Source organism: Ahaetulla prasina, chromosome 16 (genome assembly GCF_028640845.1).
Source record: "Ahaetulla prasina isolate Xishuangbanna chromosome 16, ASM2864084v1, whole genome shotgun sequence".
Lineage (NCBI taxonomy): Eukaryota > Metazoa > Chordata > Lepidosauria > Squamata > Colubridae > Ahaetulla > Ahaetulla prasina.
The window spans coordinates 12575497-12603088 of record NC_080554.1 but is presented as its reverse complement, the minus strand read 5'-3'; the positions used below and the strand labels follow the sequence as shown (position 1 = coordinate 12603088).

The 27592-nt window shown below is 43.5% G+C and overlaps 1 protein-coding gene across 3 annotated transcripts in view; it reads right to left on the bottom strand.

Moving 5' to 3' along the window:
- GPSM1 (G protein signaling modulator 1) overlaps positions 1 to 27592 on the bottom strand; it is a 98180-nt gene that overhangs the window by 46000 nt on the left and 24588 nt on the right. For all 3 annotated transcript variants that reach the window (XM_058159736.1, XM_058159737.1, XM_058159738.1), the window contains exon 8: positions 24474 to 24597. In XM_058159736.1, the coding sequence (XP_058015719.1) occupies positions 24474 to 24597 (124 nt within the window). The remainder of the gene's footprint in view (positions 1 to 24473; positions 24598 to 27592) is intronic.

The following is a 27592-nucleotide window of genomic DNA, read 5'->3' as shown; positions in this document are numbered from 1 at the left end:
TCAGCAATCCAATCACAGAAAGAAAAGAAATTAAGAATTCCAGCATCACTAAAACCAGTAGTGTCTTCGTGCGTTACTTTAGCGTCACAAATTTCACAATGATAAATGTGCACTTCTGTCTGTGTTATTATGCTTGGGGAAAAGATCTTAGTAGTTAACCATAAAGCTTATGAGTCTGTGGCATGAAGTGGCAACATAAAGGGCCAATGGCCCTGGGTGGTTCAGGCTGTAAGACAGCCTGTTATTAAACACAGCTGCTTGCAATTACTGCAGGCTCGAGTCCCACCAGGCCCAAGGTTGACTCAGCCTTCCATCCTTTATAAGGGTAAAATGAGGACCCAGATTGTTGGGGGGGGGGGGCAATAAGTTGACTTTGTATATAAATATACAAATAGGATGAGACTATTGCCTTACACAATGTAAGCCGCCCTGAGTCTTCGGAGAAGGGCGGGATATAAATGTAAATTTTAAAAAATCCTCCACTTATAACCACCATCAAGCCCAAAATTTTCATTGCTAAGTTGTTAAGTGAGTTTTGCCTCCTTTTACAACCATTTTTGCCGCAGTTTTTGCGTGAATCGGGCTTTCTCCATTGACTGGGAAGGTTTCATTTGGTGATCACATGACCCCTGGACACTGCAACGGTCATAAATAGGAGTTAGTTGCCAAAGGCCTGAATTTTAATCATGTGACCATGGGGAGGCCGGAACGGTCGTAAGTGTGAAAAACAGTCATAAGTCACTTTTTTCAATGCCGTTGCAACTTCGCAGAGTCTGTAGGAAGGCCTCCACTCCCCAGATTAAAATATTCTTTATTCTTAATATTAAAAAGAGACAGGATAGAATATTTCCATAAAGGAGGAAGAAAAACCTTAACAAAAGCAGAAAACAGGCCCAGTCTTCCTGCCATAGGAAAACAGTCTCAAGTTTGAAGAGGAATGCAGATTTTGTATCCATTCAGAAAGACTGGGCCAATCTAGTCATAAGCAAAGAGACTGCAAATAAGCAGCACAATTCGGCTAGCCAAAGCTGACAAGATCAGGTGTTTCTCTGAGCTAAACACCTCGGATTTGCCTTTCCCCTTTTGCCTGTAGAGCCAGCCATGACCCCTGCATGTCCCCATCGGAATCTGGCAACTGCCATTAAAATATTAAAGGACAGATTCTTACACAAGAACAGGCATCTCAATCACAAAGCCCCAAAGAGTGTATAAAAACCCACCTACTTTTACCCCATTTTGTCAGCCACCCAAGAAACATGCTGCTATCACTAAAGTTTCTGGCATCCAAATAAACAAGAGACTTCCTTTCCTGCAGCCAGCTTCCATTTTATTTCCGGCGTCTTTCTCTTGGCTTGGAACTGGACCCGATTTCTCTTCCAGCAATTCACTAAATTAATAGTTGCAAATCGAGGACTACCTATGTTCTATGTTCTGTTTCTAAATTTGAAGTTCAGCTTTCAAAATACAGGAAGTAATTTGCTATATATGATCCTGCAGTGGTCCCACCAGGCTTAAATCTGGTAGTATGCCCACGTTAGGAGAAGGAGGCAGAAAGAATGAGAAGGATCAATCAAGGGCCTGGTGTTTAGTCAGAAAAGTGGAAATTTAAATCCTATGAAAAGTGATTAAAGTAGAGAAAACTGAAGGAGTACACCAAAAAGGATATCGCAAAGAAGAAGAGCGAGACCACAGCTTTCTTATTTCAGAATGATGGCAAATAAAAATATTGTACCTATTTTTTTTAAAAATCAGTCATGCAAACGAACAACAAACTTCAGGATTATTATTATTATTATTATTTTTACAGGCAGATGACTGCAATGCCTTGTAGACAGGAAGAAAAATCCGTTTGTCTTGGAGATAAAAAGAAACAGACCAAGTCGTAAATGCTGCCTGCCTGTGCTGGAAAGTTTTTAGGAAATATTTATAGAACGTGATTGCTAGGAATTAAGTTTTTATACTATCCAGAGACAATTATTCCTCTCTTGCGATGGGACTATACAGAACAGCAGCATTAGGAGGTAAAACCTTAATCTGTTTCTATGCCTCTCATAGATCACTACTGCAAAGGTGTTTTTGCCTCACACTCAACAACAGTTTTGTGAATGCCATGGGCCATGATCACCTCTACGCCACGACCTTTTCCCATTGATTCCCTTTTAGAAATAGGCCCACAGTTGAGCCCAAAATTAAGTGAGTTTTGCCCCATTTTACGACTTTTCTCGCCATGTTTGTTAACGGAATCATTGCACGTGTTAAATTAGTGACACAGTTGTTTAATGAATCCAGCTTGTAATGTATTTGAATTTTAGGAGGCAAAATTGGGCGGGAAAATGCACGTTGCTGATTGGTTGATGCCTCAGCCTAAATACTATATAAAGAGGGGTTTTTGCCTGTTGGTTTTTGCTGGGATCCACAATAAACTAAAGAGCTGTTGTCACTTGCATCGTCTCCTGCCTCTTCATTGCACGAACTTAACATTGGCGATGAGGATGGGATATTGAAGGCAGTGAGACTAGGAAAAGAGCTGAAGGAGCAACTTAGTTTCAAACCCAGCCAGTCATCCAGAGCGGATACATAGCGATGTCTAGCTATACGCCGCCAGCGCCATTCGACCCAGCCAAGGAGAAATGGGGGTCGTACATGGCTCGTTTCGAGTGTTTCCTCGAAGCCAACGAACTGCAAGGAGTATCGGATAATCGGAAGCACGCTTACTTCCTGAGCCACTGTGGGCCAGAAGTCTTCGATACCGCCGAATCGCTGTCGGAACCAACGCCTGTCCAGTCGGTGCCATGGCCAGTGCTACAGACAACGTTACGAGCACACTACGCGCCGGTGCCATCGAAGTTCGTACAACGTTTCGAGCTAAGGCAAAGAGTTCAGTGAGAGGGCAAATCGATAAGCGTGTACATGGCCGCATTAAGGAAAGCCGCAACCCACTGTGAGTATAGGGACTTGGAGGACACTTTATTAGAACAACTCATTTGTGGGGTCAGGGACATCCGACTACAGAGGCGGCTGCTGTCGAAAAGCAACCTAACCCTAGCGATAGCCCTGGATGAGGCCAGGGCGCATGAGATGTCCACCAAAGCGGCGGAAACCTTACAGAAGCCGAACGCACCAAATCCCTCAGCGAAAGCAACGCCGGTCCACAGCGAAGAGATCCAGGCAGAATGGGAAGATGAAGAAGAGGAAGAGGTTTTCCACACCGGGAGGCCGGAAAGAGGCGACCGTGACGAGTGAGTGAGTTGCGGAGGCCAACACCAACGACAGAATTGCAGGTTCAAGGACGCAATTTGTCGGCGGTGTGAAAAGAAAGGACATATAGCTCAGGCCTGCCGAGCCTCCCAACCTTCCCGCCAAAAATTCAAACCGGCCAATCAACAGGGCGCCGGTTCCGCGAAGCGGCCAGGGATTGGCCAGTTCAAAAAAGGCGCGAAGTCGAATCACACCACTGTGCGAGTGGGCCACGCATCGACACGGCTAGAAAAGAAAATATTCACTAAGACCTACATCGAAGGAATGCAGTGTAAAATGGAGGTGGATACCGGCTCATCAATCACGATCATGTCTTGGGACACAATCGCGAGGGACCTGCCAGAAGTCGCGAAATGCCAGCTGCAACCCCAAAAGCTGAGAGTGCAAGACTACCAAGGAAACCGAATCCCTGTTTGAGGAGTCACGTCGGTCAGAGTGAGATATGGACATTTCAAGAAAACCCTGCCGATCACCATCGTAGATGGAAACCTGCCCAGCTTACTAGGTCTGGACTGGTTCCGAGCCTTGGGAATGGGCATAACCGGAGTTCACAGAAGTGGTGTCAACCTGAAGGACGAATTGCTGAGGGAATTTGAGGACGTTTTTCAAGACAGCCTGGGCAAGTACGTGGGGACCCCCATTTCATTCAATTTAGACCCCCAGGTAGCTCCCATTAGATTAAAAGCTAGGAGGGTTCCGTTCGCTCTCAAACTCAAGATTGACAGGGAACTAGATAAATTAGTAAGCCAGGGAATATTAGTCCCCGTCGACCATGCAAAATGGGAGACACCAATAGTGACCCCAGTCAAACCAGACGGATCAGTCCGTATTTGTGCTGACTATAAGGCAACGCTTAACAAAGCATTGCAAAAGAGTGCTTACCCCGTCCCCATAGGGCAACATTTGTTGCACTCGTTAGGGCAGGGACAGGTCTTTGCCAAACTCGACCTGGCTCAAGCCTACCAACAATTACCAGTTGACAACGAAACAGCCGAAGCACAGATGATTGTCACACACCGGGACGCTTTTAAATGCACTCGACTTCAGTTTGGAGTTAGTGTAGCCCCTGGGTTATTCCAAAACCTCATAGAACGGCTCCTACAGGGTCTACCGGGAGTAGTCCCATATTTTGACGATGTACTGATATCAGCAGAAAACTTGGAAGAATTAGGGGTCAAATTGCGGAAGGTTTTGGGCATTTTCAGGTCTGCGGGGCTTAAGGGCTTAAGGTTAAACTCAACAAATGCCAGATAGGAGTTGAATCTGTAGAATTTGGTGACTAGATTTTAAATTTAGGTTTTAATGGGGTTTTATTATATATACTGTTCTTTTTAATTTATTTGGCTATATGGAATAAGTTTTTTAATTGTTATTTTATTCTGTATTTATATGTACCTTTTTTTTTATTAAACTTTATTAAACTTTGTTACATTAAAAGCATAAAAAAGGGGGGGGGAAAGGCTTATATCATTTAACAGCTTATTTGTGGTCTTTTTCATCTAATAATAATCCATGCAATAATGACAAACATTAAATTATACATATTTGTGTTCTTATTTTATCTATTGATTATGTTTAGTAACTAAATATTCCTATCTCCTTTCCATCCATCCATACCACCGTTCCCATATACCATAAAATACTGATGTCTCCTTATCCTTCAGACTCAAAGTTAGTTTGTCCATTTCTGCGCAATTCATAATCTTTTGTACAATAAGTCTCTGTGGGCACACATGGCTGTTTCCAACATTGAGCAAGGCCATCCTAGCAGCAGTTAATATATGTAGTATTAAATATTTTATACTCTTCACGTATTTTTTTTAAAGATCCCCAATAAAAAGTTCGGGTTCTAGATCCAATTGTTCATTCGTGATTTCTTGTAGCCACTTTTTAATTTTTAACCAATATTTACGTGCTTCGGGGCAAGACCACCACATATGGTAATATGTTCCCTCTTTATTTTTACATTTCCAGCATATGGGAGACATTTTGGGATACATTTTCGCTAATCTCGAAGGGGGCAGGTGCCACCTATAGAACATTTTATATGCATTTTCTTTGTATGCTGCTGAGTTGGTTAGTTTATAATTTCTGTTCCATATTTTCTCCCAATCTGATAAATTTATATTATGTCCAATATTTTGACCCCATGCGATCATACATCCTTTCACTACTTCTTCCAATTCTACTTCTAGCAAATATTTATAAATTTGGGTAATATTTTTTTTGTCTGGCCCTAGTAAAATTTTATCTAATTGCTGTGGTTTAAGATATATTATATGTACCTTTTTATTTGCCTGTGAACCGCCCTGAGTCCCTAGGGAGATAGGGCGGTATACAAATACGAAAAATAAATAAATAAATAAATAAATAAATAAATTCTTGGGTTACCAGATAGATAAGGAAGGCATCCACCCAACTGAGAGCAAAGTGCGAGCCATTAGAAAGGCTCCACCCCCAAAAAACAAAGCAGAATTACAAGCATTTTTGGGGCTTGTAAACTTCTATGCAGTATTTTTAAAAAATAAGGCAACGGTAGCCGAACCACTACATAAACTGCTAGCGAAAAAATCTGTATGGACTTGGGGCAGGGTTGAGGCTAAGGCATTTGAAGGCATTAAGAAACTTTTGTCCAGCGATAGCCTTTTAATTCAGTATAATGGGACGTTGCCACTAGTACTAGTTTGTGATGCATCACCGTACGGGGTAGGGGCTGTCCTCAGCCACAAGTTACCGAACGGTTCGGAAGCCCCTATCGCATATTTTTCCCGCACGATGTCCGCAACAGAAAGGAACTATAGCCAACTAGACCGGGAAGCGCTTGCTATAGTCTCTGGGGTTAAAAAATTCCACGAGTATCTGTTTGGGCGGCGATTTGAAATAGTCACAGACCACAGACCTTTATTGGGACTCTTGGCGGGGAACCGTCCAACACCAGTTGCATTATCACCCAGGCTGACCCGTTGGACTATTTTCCTGGCAGCATATTCATACCAATTATCTCACCGACCGGGCAAGGACTTGGGACATGCGGACGCTTTAAGTAGATGCCCATTGCCAGAGACTATTGAAGACCCGACCCCAGGGACACCTGTCTTGTTAATTGACTCTTTGGACTCTGGCCCGGTCACATCCACGGAAGTGACTAGGGCATCCTACAAAGATATTATTGTAAGGACTGTGATCGGTTGGGTGCAGAGGGGATGTCCAGACTCTGAGGGGATGTCCAAACTCCGTCATCCAGACTCTGAGAACATAGTTGTCTCAAAGGTGGTTGGTTTTTTTTTTCTTGTTTGAAAAAACAACTGGAGTGATGTTTTTTTGAGGAAGAAGAAGAGGTTTCGCTTCCCATCCAGGAAGCTTCATCAGTTCTATTGACGGTGGGAGGAGATGGATGGAAGGACAGGTACTGACAGTTGAGAGTACCTGGTGGGGGGGGGAGGGATGGAAGGATAGGTTCTGACAGGAGGGTGGGTGGAAATGGAAGGATTGTCTTTTCTGGTTCAGGTGAAAACCCCAAGAAGCCTTCAAGAGATCTCAGAGAGAGTGCTAACGACCAGATGACTGCAAAGAAACACAATCCTTCCATTTCGACACAGACGCACACACCCATCATCCTGTCAGAACCTGTCCTTCCATCTCTCCCACCACCAGTTCAACCAATGAACCTTCCTGGATGGGAACCTTCTCCTTCTCCTTCTCCTTCTCCTCCTGCTCCAGAATCAATCCAGTTGCCTTTTCGGGGGGGGGGGGGAACCCCCTGCTTGATAAAGTACAAAAGTACTGATAAAGTACTGAGCCTTTGTGGCTCAGACTGATAAGACAGTCTGTTATTAACAGCAGCTGCTTGCAATTACTGCAGGTTCAAGCCTCACCAGGCCCAAGGTTGACTCAGCCTTCCATCCTTTATAAGGTAGGTAAAATGAGGACCCAGATTGTTGGGGGGGCAATAAGTTGACTTTGTATATAATATACAAATGGATGAAGACTATTGCTTAACATATTGTAAGCCGCCCTGAGTCTTCGGAGAAGGGCGGGATATAAATTCAAATAAAATAAAGAAATAAAAAAAGGAATGAAACTTTCTCCTGACATATAGTTTCTGCTGCTGAATTGAAAGATATTTTGCTATCTTTATTGACGGCTGCTTTGTGATTCCCTTCTGGAAGAGAAAGCAACCTCAATATAAAATGGCCGTGCTGGCACTAGCAGGACAAATTTTGTAAAACAGGTTAGACTGCAAACTGCCAGTGTACCGACAGATTGTCCGAGGGGTGAAGGTGGCTGGTTGGCACCGCGTGCCATGCAAATTGCCACTGCTGCCAAGAAATCGTCCATTTAATTTCCAGACGAACGGCAGCTTCATTCATCAGTGACAAGCAGGGGAACTCCACCAACAAATCTGATTTTTTTAAATTGGCGGAGCTGGTAACGGCATCATGTTTATGAGGGAGCAAGGGAAGAAGGTTTTGAGGCAAGGGAGGCAAGGCCGTTCCCGGTTGCCAAAATCCTTTTTTTTTTGGGTTTATTTAGTATTTATCATTTTTATTTTTATTATGTGAAATACAAAGAAGGAAAGAAAAAAATAGGAAATTAAAGGAGGGAAAGGGAGTGGGGAAAAGGGGGCCTGAGATACAAGGGGAAAGGGAGAGAGAGAGGGAGAGAAAGAAAGAAAGAGAAAAAGAGAAGGAAGGAAAGAAGGAAGGAAGGAAAGAAGGAAGGAAGGAAGGAAGGAAGGAAGGAAGGACAGAAGGTAGGAAGGAGGAAAGGAAGGAAGGAAAAAGAGAAGGGAGGGAGGGAGGGAAGGAAGGAGATTGGAATGAGAAGGAAGGAAGGAGGAAAGGAAGAAAGGAGGAAAGGAAGGAAAGAAGGAAGAAAGGAAGGAGGGAAGGAAGGAAGGAAAGAGGAAAGGAAGGAGGGAAGGAAGGGAGGGAAGGAGACTGGAATGAGAAGGAAGGAAGGAGGAAAGGCAGGCAGGCAGAAAGAAAGAAAGAAAAAAAGGAAAAGGGGGCATTGACTTCCAACTCTTCTTAGCACAGTACAAGATAAACACACTCCAACCTCAACTTTTTGCTTTTACAAATTAATATATAACTAATCATTCCTATAACACCAAATCTTTCTAATCAGCAAAACCGAAGTCACATTTTTTTCTTCTTCACAAGCGCAAGTGATATCCAAATAAGAACATGTTTTCTTCTCTGAATAAAATAATCGATTTAACCATTCCTGCTTTATTTTCCTTGCTATGGAAATCATGTGCATTTCTATTTGCAACTAGTAATCTTTGTGAACTGTCACCATTTTTTGCTTACAAAATTTATCATATTCTTTCAAATTCTTTGACCTTACTGAAAAGGGAGGGGGAAAATGTTTTTCCCCCCAGTAAGGCCAAAATCCTTCTTAATAACACAAGACCCCAAGGCTCTAACTGGATTCTGCTAGGATAACCATCTCTTTCACTGAGGAAGCATGTTAAGTCTTGATGCGATGCTACTCTTTCAATCAATCAGAATAGAACTGGAAGGGACCTTGGAGGCCTTCTAGTCCAGCCCTTAGTAAGCCCACAGCTAGAATACTGCATCCAGTTTTGGTCACCACACTATAAAAAAAGATGTTGAGACTTTAGAAAGAATGCAGAGAAGAGCAACCAGGATGATGAGGGGACTGGAGGCTAAAACATACGATGAACGGTTGCAGAAACTGGGCCTGGCTAGTCTAGCGAAGAGAAGGACCAGAGGAGGCATGATGGCAGTCTTCCAATACCGTTGAAAATTGCTGAGGTTAAGAAACACTGCCCCAAACTGTGGAACTGCCAGCCACAAGAAATCTTGACATTATAACTTTCTCTTAGGAAAACAACTAGAAGAGGGGTCTCCAACCTTGGCAACTTTTAAGACTTGTGGACTTCAACACCTTTTGAACACCTTAGAACACTCTTTGCCAGTGCTCTTCAAAATAACGATTTAACAGTTTTAGGAGGAAGAGAAAAGTTTTTAAAAAATTGGAAAGATTTTAAATTTAACAAGCAGGTTAAAAACACAACTCCAAACTACTACTCCTGCTTCTGTCCCCAGCCAGCTCTGATCCTGTTAAGACATCTTGCCAACCAACTGGGCAATCCCATCATTTTTCAAAGGGTAAACTGAGGTTATCCCCGTGAGATGCTGCTCAAGGCCACGAGAAGGATCCAGGACCCAAATCTCATCTTAAAAAAAAATCTTCGCTTCCCCCTGGCCGGATTTAAAAACAACCCTAAACTATGCCTCATTTCTCTGCAAGCAGAAACAATCTTCTGCTTACCTTTAGGTCAAAGATAGCAGGACACATACTCACCTGAATCAGAAAAAAAACTGTTTTTTCTTCAGTACTAGGTCCCTACCTCTGCAGTCCACACTATTTCTCCCTCTACTACTGCTATCCCCCAAATTCAATTAAAAATGAAATTTGTCGCACCTTCCCCACCCCATCAGATCAGCAGCCCCTGACAACATAGCTAAGGGAGTGGGGGAAACGGTAACTTTAAACATTTCCCCTCCTTCAATGCTCTGTTAATCTCCTGCATTCGTTATTGCCACGTTTATCAACTGGCCCTGCAAACAAGTTAAAAAACGAGGAGGGGAGAATCCTCAAGGACATTTCTAAATGCTTCCTCTATCTTTTAAGGTTTTGTCGATGTCTCTAATCTAGGGCGTTGTAACGTTTTGGGCCAGAAGAGCAGACACTAGGACGATTCATCCCTATTTTTAGAAATGTCGAAGCCGTTGGGGTGTGTTTGCAGAGTTTTTCAAATCCTAATCCTGCAAAGGTATATATTTGAACAACCTATTTTCTCACGTTTAATAAATTCACCAAAGAAAGAAAGAAAAAATTATATCCGGAGAAGAACTACGTAGATGTGGTAGCCTACTCTAAGCTATGTATTGTATTGGCCTAGAGATCACTAATCTTTCGGACCTCAGGGACCTCAGGGACCACCAAATTCATAATTTTAAATCCCGCGGACCACTAATATAATCCGCCTAATGATCAGCTGGGTGGGCGTGGCTAGGTGGTCATGTGACTGGGTGGGCGTGGCCAACTCCTCGCCTCCCCATCCGGGCTCCTTAGGGCCCCAAAAGGAAGCAGTTGTTGGAGCTAAGCAGCCACGAGAAAAAGTTGGTAGAACAGCTCAGTTCAAATTGGATCTGACCGAGAAGAAGGCTCAGCAGAAGCACCTCACTGAGGACTAGGAGCATAGGCTTTCAAAGCAGAGGGAAGAGTTGCAGGAGTGCAAGGCCAGGTACTGGCGCCGGAGGCTCAGCGGGCTGAGATGGTCAGCCAGTTCCAGGACATGATGCAGTCCCACTGGAATAAGGTCCTCTGGCTCTTCACCACCAGGGGCGCTTCCCTCCAGCCTTCGTCCAAAGTCCTGCACCAGGAGGCCGAAGCAGACCCCATGTTGGAATTTCTGCCCCCCTCCGACCCACATGAAAAGACCCAGAAGGGGGAGACTTTGCAGCAACACAAACATTCATTGCACGTATCCATCCCAGGGGCCGTATTTAGAGGACCCCTGATTTGGTGCAATATAAAAAAAATGCAAATATTTTTTCTGCAGACCACCAAAGTTTTCTCGCGGACCACCAGTGGTCCATGGACCACCAATTGGTGACCGCTGCCTTGGCCAATGGATCTCAGTTTTCAAGAACAACCTCCCCCTATGCCAGAAAGGTTTTCGATTCGTTCATGCTACCTGCTCCAGGACATTAACATGGACATTAACTTCACAATCGACACATAAGCTACGAAGTGATGCAAAGAGCCATGGGAAAGAGACGTGCTCGGCTTCACAAGACCAGATAGAAAGACCCGCACAAGAATTAGAGAACAAATGAAAGAATATGATGCTAACAGATGAACAGAGTTGGAAGGGACCTTGTAGGTCATCTAGTCTAACCCCCCGCCCAAGCAGGAGACTCTACACCATTTCTGACGGATGGCAGTCCGGTCTCTTCTTGAAGGCTTCCAGTTATGAAGCTCCCACAACTTCTGAAGGCAACTTCTGTTCCATTGGTTGATTGCTTTCACTGTCGGGAAATTTCTCCTTAAAGAGATGCCATCAAAAGAATTAAAAGAATTGAAATGGAAATGGGCTAGTCACATAGTAAGAAGAACTGATGGCAGGTGGGCCAAGGCGGTCATAGAATGGATCCCACTTGATTAAAAAGCATTCACGAAAGAGACCTAAAACAAGACAGATTGATGAAATCAGCAAATAGGGCGGGCCCGATTAGCAAAAGAAAGCTCAGGACCGTATTGGTTGGAAACATGCAGAGGAAGCTTTTTGTCGTGTCCCACTCCTCCTCTGACGGCCGGGTCTGGGAAGTCTGTATGGCCACGAAGCCTCTGCAGCTTTGCCAAAGTCCTGTCAGAGTTCTCAGGGCAGGCAGGAATCCAAGGTGTGATTTCAGTAACCAGATTAGACTTTGCCTGACTCAAGGAATGCCAAAAAGCAGATCCTTTATATAGGCCATGGGGTGTGGCTCCATGACTCAGCACTTATCCAGGCCTGCCCCTCCCTTCCTTTTGCTGACGTCGCCTCTCCATTCTCCGGAAGCGGGGATCGGACCACTTTTCGTCCTCCTGCTCAGCTGCCAGCAATTCTAGCTCGTGGCTGGCTTCGTGCTCACATGCTATAGGAAGGTTTGTTTGCTCAGTCTGTCCGGGCATGGTGCCAGGGCGGGGGGCTGGAGGCATGCCAGGCCATTCTTCTTCACTATCAGTCTCTGGCTCAGATAGCAGGAGATGGGAGAGGCCCGGCTGAGGAGAGGAGGGCAGGCGAGGCACAACACTTTTGTCCTGCAGTGGCTAGACTGGCTAAAATGATGGTGATGATTTTCTCAGATCTCCAAAGGCAAGAAGCAACGGATGGAAACTAATCAAGGTGAGAAGCAACCTAGAACTAAGGAGAAATTTCCCGACAGTTAAAACAATTAATCAATGGAACAATTTTCCTCCGGAAGTTGTAAATGCTCCAGTACTGGAAGTTTTTAAAAAGAGATTGGGTAACCATTTGTCTGAAGTGATGTAGGATTTCCTGCCTAGGCAGGGGGTTGGACTAGAAGACCTCCAAGGTCCCTTCCAACTATTCTACTCTACTCTACTTTAATTTTCTATTTTCATATTGCCTTCTTGGGTCCCCTCTGTATTTTGAGAAGGTGCTTTAGGTAGCCTGAAGGCCAGACAAGGAACAATGGATGTAAACTGATCCAGGAGAGATTCAACCTGGAAATAAGGAGACAGAGAACAACCAACCAATGGAACAGAAGTTGCCTTCAGAAGTTGTGGGAGCTTCATCCCTGGAAGCTTTCAGGAAGAGACTGGATTGGCATCTGTCAGAAATGGCTCGGGTGGGGGGTTGGACTAGATGACCTACAAGGTCCCTTCCAACTATTCTACTCTACTCTACTTTAATTTTCTATTTTCATATTGCCTTCTTGGGTCCCCTCTGTATTTTGAGAAGGTGCTTTAGGTAGCCCGAAGGCCAGACAAGGAACAATGGATGTAAACTGATCCAGGAGAGATTCAACCTGGAAATAAGGAGACAGAGAACAACCAACCCATGGAACAGCAGTTGCCTTCAGAAGTTGTGGGAGCTTCATCCCTGGAAGCTTTCAGGAAGAGACTGGATTGCCATCTGTCAGAAATGGCTCGGGTGGGGGGTTGGACTAGATGACCTACAAGGTCCCTTCCAACTCTATTCTGATTGATTGATTGATTGATTTCCTTTCATCTCGCTCCTTTTATTTCTCCCCACCCCCTCCTGCTAAAATGGGAATTGAAGTTTCCAACTTGAAAGAAGAAAGTAGAAATTTTTCCAAAATGCCCCATCCGCCAAATAGTCTTACTCAAAGAATGAAGATTAAAAGATATCAGTCCCTTGTCATTGGGGACAGGTTAGGGGAAGCATAAATATTCCAAGTGAGAGGATTTTGATAGAGGGTTGAAAGTACCGGATTTATTTCCCCAAACTTTTAGGTTAACCCCACCAACACTTCTCAGCATTCCTACCGTTGGGGGACAAAAAAGAGAGAGGGAAAAGAAATGCTTTTATTATTCGTCATTCATTGAAATTCTCTCTGAGTAGGAAGCGCGTAGATGGGACCCTTAGAAAAGATCTATGGCAATTCTCACTGGCTCAAAGCCACCAGCTATTCATTCCTGACACAAAGGCTTCCCGCTTGCCAGCTGCCTCCACTTTTCTTCCCCCATCCTACCCCTTAATTCCAATTCAGGAATGCAACTTGTCCCAAAGAGCAATAAAGACCCCCCCCCCCCGCAAATATAATGTTGACCTTCAGTTGCACAAAATGCAGGCGTAGGATTGACTGCATTTACACAACACAATAGACAAGGATTGTGTAAATTGTGGTTGTGCCAATGCAAAAGGCTGCCTTTGCCATAAGGGGTGAACCAGAGCGTCATTTCAAAACCATAATACAGGTTAAGATAGAATAGAATATAGAAGAGAAAATAGAATAGAATAGAATAGAATAGAATAGAATAGAATAGAATAGAATAGAATAGAATAGAATATAGAATATAGAATATAGAATAGAAAATAGAAAATAGAAAATAGAAAATAGAAGAGAAGAAAATTGAAGAGAGAATAGAATAGAGTGAAGTGGATTGGAATGGAATGGAATGGAATGGAATGGAATGGAATAGAATGGAATGGAATGGAATATAGAATAGAATAGAATAGAATAGAATAGAATAGAATAGAATAGAATAGAATAGAATAGAATATAGAATATAGAATATAGAATATAGAATATAGAATATAGAATATAGAATATAGAAGAGAAAATAGAAGAGAAGAGAATTGAAGAGAGAATAGAATAGAGTGAAGTGGAATGGAATGGATTGGAATGGAATGGAATGGAATGGAATGGAATATAGAATAGAATAGAATAGAATAGAATATAGAATATAGAATATAGAATATAGAATATAGAATAGAAAATAGAAGAGAAGAAAATTGAAGAGAGAATAGAATAGAGTGAAGTGGAATGGAATGGAATGGAATGGAATGGAATATAGAATAGAATAGAATAGAATAGAATAGAATATAGAATATAGAATAGAAAATAGAAAATAGAAGAGAAGAAAATTGAAGAGAGAATAGAATAGAGTGAAGTGGAATGGAATGGAATGGAATGGAATATAGAATAGAATAGAATAGAATTAGAACAGAACAGAACAGAATAGAATTCTTTACTGGCTAAGTGTGATTGGACACACAAGGAATTTGTCTTCAGTGCATAAGCTCTCAGTGTACATAAAAAGACAAGATGCATTCATCAAGAATCATAAGTTACAACACTTAATGATAATACAGGTTAAGATGGTTTGGACAGAGCAGAGTAGCTGCATTGTGGCTTGTTAACCCAATCTACTGTTGGAACCTCTGAAATGACAATGGTGAAAATGATAATGCAATTATTTTAAAAAAATATTAAAAAGTTTTTGCAAAGTAAAAACAATACAAATTTAATTTTTTTCAAAAAAAATAACATTATTAAATTAATTAACCCCAGGATGCTTTTTTGCATCCGTTTCCTCTCTCTAGAGTTTTACAACTGAAAGGAACTCCAAAGATCATCTAGAGTAGTTTCTTAAACTTGACAACTTTAAGATGCATGAACTTAAATTCCAGAACTCTCCAGCCAGTGTGCACTGCCAAATTTAAGAAACCCTGTGGCCGAGCGTTTGAGTTAAAGTCAAGTTTGAGAAACACGGATCTAGTCCAACTCATTTATAAATTAAATTTTAATCAATGAGTCCAAGAAATGTAATAAGTAAAGCCTCTGCAGGGGGCAGGAAAACCAGTGGCATCATCTATCATGAGAGATGCTATCCTTTTTTTTCAAGAGGGAGGGAGGGGGAGAGAGAGAGAAAGAAAGGAAAGAAAGAAAAGGAAGGAAGGAAGGAAGGAAGGAAGGAAGGAAGGAAGGAAGGAAGGAAGGAAGGAAGGAAAAATAGAGAAAGAAAGAAAGGACAAAAGAAAGAAAGAGGGAAAGAGAACGGAGGAAGGAAGGAAGGAAGGAAGGAAGGAAGGAAGGAAGGAAGGAAGGAAGGAAAAATAGAGAAAGAAAGAAAGAACAAAAGAAAGAAAGAGGGAAAGAGAACGGAGGAAGGAAGGAAGGAAGGAAGGAAGGAAGGAAGGAAGGAAGGAAAAATAGAGAAAGAAAGAAAGAACAAAAGAAAGAAAGAGGGAAAGAGAAGAAAGGAAGGAAGGAAGGAAGGAAGGAGGGAGGGAAGGAAGGAGGGAAGGAAGGAAGGAAAAATAGAGAAAGAAAGAAAGAACAAAAGAAAGAAAGAGGGAAAGAGAAGGGAGGAAGGAAGGAAGGAAGAAAGGAAGGAAGGAAGGAAAGGGAAAGGAGGAAAAAGGGAAAGGAAGAAAAAGAAAAAGGAAGGAAGGAAGGAAGAAGGAAGGAAGGAAGGAAAGGGAAAGGGAAAGGAGGAAAAAAGGAAAAGAAGAAAAAGAAAGGAAGGAAAGAAGGAAGAAAAAATAAAGAGAAAGGAAGAGAAAGGAAGAAAAGGGGAAAGGAAAAAAGGAAGGAAGAGAGGTAGGAAGAAAAAATGAGAGAGAAAGAAAGGAAGAAAGGGAAAGGGGAAGGGGAAGGCAGAAGGAAGGAAGAATGAAAGAAGGAAGGAAGGAAGGAAGGGAGAGAGAGGGAGAGAGAGAGAGAGAGAGAGAAAGAAAGAAAGAAAGAAAGAAAGAAAGAAAGAAAGAAAGAAAGAAAGAAAGAAAGAAAGGAAAGACTCTCAAGGTAGACAAATGTAAGCCTCTTTCATAAGGCAAGAAATGGCAAATTTGTACACACCATTATCTGGAAATCATCTTATCTGGGCCTACAATTGCTTGCCCTGGTGTAAAGCTTATGTAAAGCAGGTGCTAAGAACTGGGATACAAAAAGGCTCCACATTTCTTCACCCAGACCTCCAAACTTATGGGAACAACTGTCCTATGCCTGATCCCTCGAGAAGATGTACGGGTGGGAGCCTGCATCTGGAACTGCACAACTCATCTTTGGGGGAGGTGAGGGGCAAGGCCCATCCATCCCCCTCCCTTCACATGGACGGAAGACCCCCACCCTCCACCTTTCTCCTATGTTCTTCTTGAAATAAATGAAAGATTAAACACAGAGATGCGGCAACAAATCCCAGCCGATTCAAAGCTAAGCGGCAATTATGTCGGACAGCCTCTTGGAGAAGCTAAACAACCGTAATTAAAGCCGTTCAGACGAGGAGGGGGAGAAGAGAAGGAGCCTGTCTTGCTGTCAGGAGAAACCCACAGCTAAATTCTTTGCAGGAACGGTTGTGTCTCCCCGTCAACGGCCTCCCCCGAGACTGGCACCCAGAAGGTCAGGCCAAGAACAGGGAGGTTGAAAGGGGCTGTTAAAAGCAGACGCAGAGTTGAGAAAACGAGAAAAATAACTTCTGCAAGCTGCCACCCTTAAATACACATTGCTCATTTCGGTTCACTCCGTCGCAAAAGACGTGAAGACTCTAGAAAGAGTGCAGAGAAGAGCAACCAGGATGATGAGGGGACTGGAGGCTCAAACATACGATGAATGGTTGCAGGAACTGGGCACGGCTGGTCTAGGGAAGAGAAGGACCAGGGGAGACAGGATAGCTTCTCCCTACCCCTTCACTGAATGAGCAGTGACAACAGTGCTTTTATGAATAAAAATTTATTCATATAAATAATTTTTTTTTCATTTTTATTCATTTATTCAGATCCTGCCATTATTTTTACAAATAAGTTATTTTTAAAATAACTAAACATACCTTCCTCCTATCACTCACTCATTCAATCAATGAATCAATCAATAAGAATAGAGCTGGAAGGGACTATAGGAAATCCTATGCCATTCCAGACAAATGCCTGTCCAGTCTCTTCTTAAAAACCTCCAGCAATGGAGCATCCACGATTTCTGGAGGCAGGCTGTTCCGCTGGTTAATCGTCCTCACTGTTAGGAAGTTTCTCCTTAATTCCAGGTTGTTTCTCTCTTTAATTAGTTTCCAACCATTGTTTCTTGTCCTGGTTTCTGGTGCTCTGAAAATAAGTTGACCCCCTTCTCTTTACTGGAATACTGCTGTCGTGTCACACCATCACCACCCCACAGTCCTTCTTTTCTCTAGATTGGCCAACCCAATTTCCCCACAATTTTCCCCACAAAAAACAATCCTGTGAAGTGAGAAAAGAGAGACTGGTCCAAAATCACCCAGCTGGACTAGAACTCACAATCTCTTGCTTTCTAGCCTGGTGCCTTAACCACTAGACCAGTGGTAATCAACCTGGTCCCTACCGCCCACTACTGGGCATTCCAGCTTTCATGGTGGGTGGTAGAGGTTTTGTCCGATACTGAAGCACTTTCCTTTTTTTTAATTTAATTGACTTTTTAAAAAAATTTCATAGCATTATTTAAAAACATTTTAATTAGGTTTTCATAAAATTCCCCGTGACAATTTAAATTTCTGAAAATATACTATTTGTATCGCCCGCACATAAGTTTAGTTCACATTACGTAAGTAAAACTAAATGGCGCTATAGTGCGACCGCAAACAAGAGCTTCGTCCCAGAATAGCTCGCGCATCTCCCCCCACACCACCCAGCTGTAACAGACAAGCAGAGCTGGTAGCCGGCGCCCCCCCCAAACCCAATCCACGATGCGCGAGAGGCATGCGCAGACGATGATACACGGCGCATTACTGTGGAACTGGTGGGCGGCTAGAAAATTTTACTACTAACAGAGATATAAAAGTGGGCAGTAGTTATAAAAAGGTTGACTAGCCCTGCACTAGACCAAACTGGGCTCTCATTTCTTAACCTGAAGCAAGGGGGTGGACTGAATGGCCTCCAGAGAGCCTTTCAACCATCCTAAGATTTGCTGTTACAAACCTTTTGGGCGCCAACCTTATTCCAATTACAAGGGCAGCTTTGGCGTACAGAGCAGGCACAAAACACTCTTGCGGTTGAACCAGAAGGTGTCTAGGCAGCAGAATGGGGTCCCATCACCCACCTACCCCTCATTTGGGTGCTGCAAAATTTTGCCAGCTTTTGACTTAACAGCATTTTATAAACGGAGATGCAGGGTGCCCCCATTTTTTGCAAGGCTCACTTGTTGAGAGAAAAGGAAGGGCAAAAGGCTACTTACGTTAAACTTCCTCCCCCATCAAGAGCTGGAACAGCGAGAGAGACGGCGACAGTTGATATGGTTTTAGTCAAAAGCAAAAAATAATAATAAAAGGAACTAGAGAAGAGAAGGCATTCAAGCTCTCCATGGTACACAGTTTGCTGGCCTCGGTCACCTTGGAGTGTGCAAACAAGCCAGATAAAAGGTTTACTGTTGAACCAGTTCAGAGCCAGCCCTCTGCAGACAGCAAACCCCTTGGAGAACGGGGCCTTCGGTGGCAACCCGGAGAAAGTGGCTCCATTTCAAAGTCCCATCCAGGGGGTGGGCAAATGGTCCAGGACTTGGGTGAACCCCATCCCCCCCCTTGAACTTTTTGCGTAAGAAAGGAAAAATGATTTTGTGGTTTACGGTTTTGGTGGTTAGAAAGAATTGGTTATAAAAAGAAGGGAATTATGATTTGGGGGTTTTTATGGTTAGGGGAAGAAAAAAAAACTTGGATAACAGGGATAAAAACTTTTCTTTTTTAATCGTAGAGTAAGGAGATAACTTTGTATTTGCTGAAAAGCAAAACGGAACATTCTTCTTTCAATTGCTTTTTAATTTTTCCTTCAGGCATTTTTCCCTTCTTTTTCCTTTCTTGTCTGTCTTTTCTTATTAGTTTGTATTATTTTTTATGCTCTTTATAAAGCTTTCAATGAGAGTGGTGCAGTGGCCTAGAGGTGGAGCTCTCGCCTCACAATCAGGAGGCTGTGAGTTCCATCCTAGGTAGAAGCAGCTATTTCTCTCTCATAATGAGAATATTATCTGCTGAACAAAACTCCGCATTGGCAACAGGAAGGGCATCCGGCCATTAAAACGCTCTGCTAGCTCCATTCAGTTGCCCAGACTCCACCCCGCAAGGGATTATGGGGGTCGTTAAATGATGATGATAAAGCTTTCTATAAAAAATCTATTTTAAAAAAGAGAATTGGGATGAAATCTTTGATTAGAATTCTATGTATGACTTACGAGCAGACCTCCCATCAGGGCTGAAAGCTGTGCTGGCCACAAAATGGATCACCTACATGACTGACCCAATTTCAGAATTTTTTTTTGTTTAAGTAAACTTCACAGTTGTTATGTGAACCAATGGTTCTCTATGGGCCAGTTTTGCCCAAAACTAGAAGTAAATGCCAGTAAACCATCAAACATGGTTACATGACTAGGACATTGTAAACAGCTGTAAAAGTGAGCTGTCTCCCCTCGCCTCCGTCCGAGCGATGGCTTAATTAGCCGGCACTATCAGCTCTGGCAGCAAAAGAGCGAGCATCTGCCAAGTGTCTCTGTTATCTCCCTCGACGCCGATGAGTCACCCAGAAACAAACAGTACTTCAGCTCTTAGTTAAGCAGTTGATTTGCCTGCTACGAAGAGGCACAGCAGCTCTTGCTGCCTTTATACCCTGTGGGGTGTCGCTCCGTGACTCAGCACTTCCTAGGCCTGTCCCACCCCTGCTTCTGTTGTTCCCGCCTCTCCTGCCTACGAAACCTAGGGTCCAGCCAGGCCTGATTGCCATCAGCTGGGTCTGGAGGCGTGGCCTGGGGGGGAAGAGTCAGGGCACGGAGGCCTCGTTATGTCCTCCACCTGGCCTGCCTCTGGCTCCTGGAGCTGAACCAGGGAAGCCGGTACTCCCGAGGTAAGTCCTGATGGCCCTTCCTCCTCACTTTCCAAGTCACTTTCTGGCAGGAGGCCCGCCTGGGGGGGCGCAGACACAACAATGACAGAGGGACAGTGTCACTGAAGGAGCACAGCCACGCTCTCAAACAACCTGCAAAGAAAGGATCGGGTACCCCAACGGTAATCCTGTCCCTGTTCCTTATAAATAAAAAGAGCAATCCGACAAGAGAAACACACGGATCTTGTCTTTTTCTGCCTCAACACATGGGATTTTATACAATTGCCGCAGGTACAAATCAATCTACCAGAAGAAGAAAAAAAAGAGGCTCTAGAAAGATTGTAGAGAAGAGCAACTAGGATGATGAGGGGACTGGAGGCTAAAACATATGAAGAACGGTTGCAGGAACTGGGCCTGGCAAGTCTAGTGAAGAGAAGGACCAGGGGAGACAGGAGAGCATCTTCCAATATTTGAGGGGCTGCCACAGAGAGGAAGAGAGGGTCAAGCTGTTTTTCAAAGCACCCGAAGGCCAGACAAGGAACAATGGATGGAAACTGAGAGATTCAACCTGGAAATAAGGATGAATTTTCTGACAGTGAGAGCAATCAACCCATGGAACAGAAGTTGCCTTCAGAAGCTGTGGGAGCTCCATCCCTGGAAGCTTTCAAGAAGAGACTGAGCCATCTGTCAGAAATGGTTTAGGGTCTCCTGCTTGGGTGGGAGGGGGGTTGGACTAGATGACCTACAAGGTCCCTTCCAACTCTGTTAATCTATTAAAAAGTCTCTCCTCCACTTTAAAAAAAATTGTTTAAAAGGTTGGGGGTGGAATGATGTTATCGTGACTTCACTCAGCCGTGTGCTTGTTTTATTCCATACACACACTTTTTTTTTCTTTTCAATTCATTTGGTCCTCCACTATTGGCTGCCTTTGACCTTGAGAATAGAATAGAATAGAATAGAATTTTTTATTGGCCAAATGTGATTGGACACACAAGGAATTTGTCTTTGGTGCATATGCTCTCAGTGTACATAAAAGAAAAGATACCTTCATCAAGGTACAACATTTACAACACAATTGATGGTCAATATATCAATATAAATCATAAGGATTGCCAGCAACAAGTTATAGTCATACAGTCATAAGTGGAAAGAGATTGGCGATGGGAACTATGAAACGATTAATAGTAGTGCAGATTCAGTAAATAGTCTGACAGTGTTGAGGGAATTATTTGTTTAGCAGAGTGATGGCCTTCGGGAAAAAACTGTTCTTGTGTCTAGTTGTTCATGATGCTATGCTAATGCGTGAGACTATTATGGCCCCGTTAAAGCTTTAAAAAAACAACAGCAACACTTACTTAAGCTGCGTTATTGTTCCTGACAACTTTCTCCTGTAATTACACAGAGAGATCAAGATTTAATGCTCCAGAGAGTCAGGAGAAAAGAGGCTGGCTAGTTAAAAGGATGGATCAACATCCTTCATCCAGTCTTCAGTTCCAATTGTTGCAGAACCTAAGTTTATTAGAATTAGAATTAGAATTTTATTTTATTGGCCAAGTGTGATTGGACACACAAGGAATTTGTCTTGGTGCATATGCTCTCAGTGACATAAAAGAAAAGATACCTTCATCAAGGTACAACATTTACAACACAATTGATGATCAATATATCAATATAAATCATAAGGATTGCCAGCAACAAGTATACTCATACAGTCATAAGTGGAAAGTTTATCCAGGTAGTCCCCGACTTACGACTGCAATTGAGCCCAACATTTATGTTCTTCAGTGAGAAATTTGTTAAGTGAGTTTTTGCCCCATTTTAGGGCTTTTCTCGACCTCCGTCATAAATATGAGTCAGTTGTCAAGCATCCAAATGTAAACCATGTGACCTGTAATGGTCATAAGAGTGAAAAATGGTCATAAGTCATTTTTTTCAATGCATTTGTAACTTCGAAGGGTCACTAAACAAACTGTTGTAAGTCAAAGCGGTACTAATATTTATGTTTGAGGAAAGCGGTCATTAAGCAAGGCATTGCACAACTGCCCCCAATTTTATAATCTTAATAATAATAATAATAATAATAACAGAGTTGGAAGGGACCTTGGAGGTCTTCTAGTCCAACCCCCTGCCCAGGCAGGAAACCCTACACCGTCTCAGTCAGATGGTTATCCAACATTTTCTTAAAAATTTCCAGTGTTGGAGCATTCACAACTTCTGCAGGCAAGTCGTTCCACTTATTAATTGTTCTAACTGTCAGGAAATTTCTCCTTAGTTCTAAATTGCTTCTTTCCTTGATTAGTTTCCACCCATTGCTTCTTGTTCTAACCTCAGGTGCTTTGGAGAACAGCCCGACTCCCTCTTCTTTGGGGCAACCCCTGAGATATTGGAACACAGCTATCATGTCTCCCCTAGTCCTTCTTTTTATTAAACTAGGCATACCGAGTTCTTGCAACTGTTTTTCATATGTTTTAGCCTCCAGTCCCCTAATCATCTTTGTTGCTCTTCTCTGCACTCTTTCTAGAGTCTCAACATCTTTTTTACATCGTGGCGACCAAAAATGAATGCAGTATTCCAAGTGTGGCCTTACCAAGGCATTATAAAATGGCACTAACACTTCACGTGATCTTGATTCTATCTCTCTGTTTATGCAGCCCAGAACTGTGTTGGCTTTTTTAGCACTGCTGCACACTGCTGGCTCATATCTAAATGGTTATCCGCTAGGACTCCAAGATCCCTCTCACAGTTACTACTATTGAGCAAGGTACCACATATCCGGTCCCTGTGCATTTTGGGTTTTTTTGCCTAAATGTAGAACCTTACTTTTTTCACTGTTGAATTTCATTTTGTTAGATAGCGCCCAATGTTCAAGTCTGTCAAGATCTTTCTGTAACTTGAGCCTATCTTCTGGAGTGTTGGCTATTCCTGCCAGCTTGGTGTCATCTGCAAATTTGATGAGTTCCCCATCTATCCCCTTGTCCAAGTCATTGATGAAGAGCTTTTTGCTGCGGTTGTTAAACAAATTACCATGATTCTTAAGTGAGACATCGTGTGGCCATAACTTCTCTGCCAGCTTCCCCATGTCAAGTCTGACTCGACTCTACAATTGCTCACACCTGCTTTCGCTCGCAATTTTGCCAAACAGTGACAGGAGGAGGGTGGTGAGTTCCTGAGGGTGGAGGGAGGCTATGGAATTCACGAGAGCCTTCTGTTGCCATTGAGACATTATCTGCCAAGGTCAAGTTATGAAGAATGTTTGAGCGGCACAGACAGCTTTTCCCAAAACAAAAGAACAGCACTCAATTGGTGGATTATGAACTGTGGGTGGGCCGGAAGGGAAAAAGGGAGTTACCTATGTGGGTTTTTGCAGAAAAATCCCAGAACTGCTTCTGCCGTGTCTAGATGAGGGGTGTCAAAGTCGATTTCATTGAGGGTTGCATCAGGGTTGACCTCGGGGGGCCAGGGGGGAAATGGCCAGCTCGACGTCACTCGTGTTGGGGGCACCTGTGGTGGCCAAGTGCTAAGACAAGACTTCCCTCCCTTTTTTTTTTTTTTTTTTTACATTTATACCCCGCCCTTCTCCGAAGACTCAGGGCGGCTTACAATGTATAGGGCAATAGTCTCATTCTATTTGTATATATTTACAAAGTCAACTTATTGCCCCCCCAACAATCTGGGTCCTCATTTTACCTACCTTATAAAGGATGGAAGGCTGAGTCAACCTTGGGCCGGGCTCGAACCTGCAGTAATTGCAGGCTTTGTGTTCTTAATAACAGGCCTTACCAGGCAGAGCTAAACCGGCCCTACATCCCTCTCATTATATCTTTCCTTCCTTCCTTCCTTCCTTCCTTCCTTCCTTCCTTCCTTCCTTCCTTCCTTCCTTCCTCCCTTCCCTTCCCTTCCCTTTCCTCCTTCCCCTCATTCTCATTTCCTCCCTCCCTCTCTCCCTTCTCTTCTTTTTCCTTCCCTCTTCATTCTCTTTCTTCTTCCTTCCTCTCTTTCCTTCTTTTTCCTTCCTTGTTGTTTTCCCATCTTCCCTTCTTTTTCTTTGTCTTTCCTCTTTCCCTTCCTCCTTTCCCCGCCCCTTCTTGGATGCTCAAATGCAAAAGGGGAAACGTTTCTCCTTTGGTTTTGTTTTTAGTTTGTTTTGCTAGCCCTCTGCCAGTGAAAACAAACCCCTGGGAGGGCAGAGAAACAGGCCAACTATCTACCAGAGAACGAAGGAAAAATAATCTGCTTTTTTACATGGCTCTGAACATCTTAGCCAGTCCACAAAACAACTTTCTCCAACTGGTTTCCTTGGCCAGTTTTGCTGTTCGCCAGACCAAGAGAAGGCAGAGAACAAAAAAAGGAAAGATCTTGGAAGAACACAAATTACCTTGGATTTCATATCCAGGAGAAACTGAGGCATCAGTGCCCTCCCCGCTCTGCTCCGAGCCCAACTTCGATCGCAGCTGTTCAATGTTTGCGCATGCTGTCACCTTGCCAGCGGGGTCCCCAATCTGCAGAGGAGCAACTACCATGGTTATTTGATTAAAAAAATGGATGCCTGCTTTTACAGTAACTTGCAAAAGTGAATTTCCAAAGCCCAAACCCCCTAAATGCCCTTTGCTCGCTTGCGAAAGAGGCTTGTGAGCCAACCCATCCCTTTTATTTTCTAAGAATGCCCATGACACGCTTGCTGGGCATTTAATTTTTATAAATTAAAAACAGGTTGGAGATATCTGTTAACCCTGAAGCTGACCAGACCGAAGCCATCTTGAAGATTCAGTCTTGCCACATAGGAGCAGAGGGAACGGGAGTGGGGGTTAGAGATAGCTGGGGTTTGTAGCCAAAATAAAATACTTCCTTTTGGGAACCAAGGATGTTCTCACACCTGGTCAGAGGAAGGAGGAGTGATGTCACCAGGCAACCAGACTTGATTGGACCATGTGACTGTTTGGGGTTGAGGGAAAACTTTTACTTTTAATTAGGTGAAAAACCGTGGGAACCTTTAGAGTCAGTTTTTAGAGTCATTTTCACCAGCCTGTGCCAATATGACATATCCCAGGGATCTGCAAATTTGGCTCTTTTAAGACTTGTGGACTTCAACTCCCAGAGTTCCTCAGCCAGCAAAGAAACTCTGGGAGTTGAAGTCCACAAGTCCTAAAAGAGTCAAGTTTGCAGACCCCTGACATATCCAATAAAACTATTCTTTGAGGAATCTACCTGCCTCAGAGTTTTGTTTGCTGTGGGTATGTTACTTGGAACCCTGACAATACCTTAGATATCATCTTACCCAGTGTTTCTCGACTCTGGACACTTCTAAGATGCGTGGACTTCAACTACCAGAACTCTTCAGTCAGCATGCTGGCAGGGAATTCTGGGAGCTGAAGTCCACAGAAAATTGAGAATCCTCTGACCTGAGCAAGAGTCCATCATGGACATCCCTCCTCAGCTGAGATATTTCAACTGTTGAGAATCCACCTCTTTTTGTGCTCAAACAGTCTGTTCTGCTCTTAGCCCATTTTAAAATGATTTAAAAGAACCTATTTTTAAAACAAAGTCAAGGAGGGCAGGATTTGTGTAGAACAGCTCTGTGCATAAGGCTGAAGAGGGGCCGATAAATCTGAGCTTCTAACAATTAACGAACCAGTTAACGGATCCATTACATGTCACCTAAGGGTGACAACGGGCTTTCTAATTTAGGAAAGGTCAAGCAAAGGAGGGCACAACACAAAACACACCTGCACCGAAGAAGTTTAGTAAAACAGAGTGAGAGAGCTGGAAGGGACCTTGGAGGTCTTCTAGTCCAACCACCTGCTCAAGCAGGAGACCCTATACTGGGTTGGACTAGAAGATCTCTAAGGTCCCCTCCAGCTCTTCTGTTTATTATCTTTTCCAATATTGTTTTCTAGTCAGGTCTGGCCTAGTCTTTAAAATAGAATAACAGAGTTGGAAGGGACCTTGGAGGTCTTCTAGTCCAACCCCCTGCTTAGGCAGGAAACTGGTCTGATTGGTCTGGTCTGGTCTAGTCTGGCCTGATTTACCCTGTCCTACACTACTCTATCCTATCTTGCCCTAAATTTCTAACTAACAGATTTCATTTAAATCGGGGGTCTCCAACCTTGGCAACTTTAAGCCTGGTGGACTTCAACTCCCAGAATTCCCCCAGCCAGCAAAGCTGGCTGGGGGAATTCTGGGAGTTGAAGTCCACCAGGTTTAAAATTGCCAAGGTTGGAGACCCCTGCTTTAAAGACATACACTCACAAAAGTTTAGGGATTTACACAAAATTTGTTATCTGGAAAAGCTGTTATCAGATTCCTTGCAATTTTCAGGGAAAATGGGCAACAGCCCTGGGCATGGCAGTGCAGGAGGCAACATGGAACATGAAAAAACATATCTGGAAACAACTAGGACCCAAGGGGAGCATAGCTGAATCTTCCACCATAGATCAACCCACACCCATTTGAAGTGGGGATAAAATCTTGCAAGCTGATTTGTCCCTCGTTTAGGATAATCAGAGTTGGAAGGGACCTAGTGGGTCATCCAGTCCAACCCTCCCTCCCCTGCCCAAGCAGGAGACCCTACACCCTTTCTGACAGATGGCAGCCCAGTCTCTTTTTAAAAACCTCCAGGGATGAAGCTCCCACCACTTCTGAAGGCAACTTCTGTTCCATCGGTTGATTGTTTTCACTGTCTGAAAATTTCTCCTTATTTCCAGGTTGAATCTCTCCTTGATCCGTTTCCATCCATTATTCCTTGTCTGACCTTCGGGTACTTTGGAAAATAGCTTGACTCCCTTCCTCTCTGTGGCAGCACCTCAAATATTATCAAATGCTATCCTGTCTCCCCTGGTCCTTCCTTCTCTTCACTAAACTAGCCATGCCCAGTTCCTGAAACCGTAAGTTGTATGTTTTAGCCTCCAGTCCCCTCATCATCCTGGTTGCTCTTCTCTGCACTCTTTCTAGTGTCTCAACCTCTTTTTTATGGTGTGGTGAGCAAAACTGGATGCAGTATTCTAGGTGTGGCCTTACTAAGGCTTTATAGAGTGGTATTAGTACCTCCCTTGATTTTGATTGAATCCCTCTGTTCATGCAACTTAACTATGCTAGTTCACTCATCCTGGTTCAAGGGACCAGGATTCGGCTCCCTTTGCGGTTTGTACAATCCTGCGTGGAGCAGAGATTCTTCTTCCAGGAATCTTGACGCAGAAGGAACATCTTCCGCCTCCATACTTCCCCCCCAAATGGGAGACAACCTGTCGGTTGCCCCTCTTCTGAGTCAGTAATTAGTGGGGACCCGCTTCCCACAATGCCTGCCACCCCCCTGCCCAGAAACGTCCATTGTTCCCTTCCCATCTGGAGTTGAGTAATCAGCCCGCCACAAAGTGCAAAGCCCAAATTGCACCCAGCAAATAATATTTATCTGAAGCAGCTGACAGCTTAATTCTAGGGCGAGAGAAGCAGGGGTAAAATGCCTTATCCTAAGATGCTAGCCCTCAAACTTCAAGACTG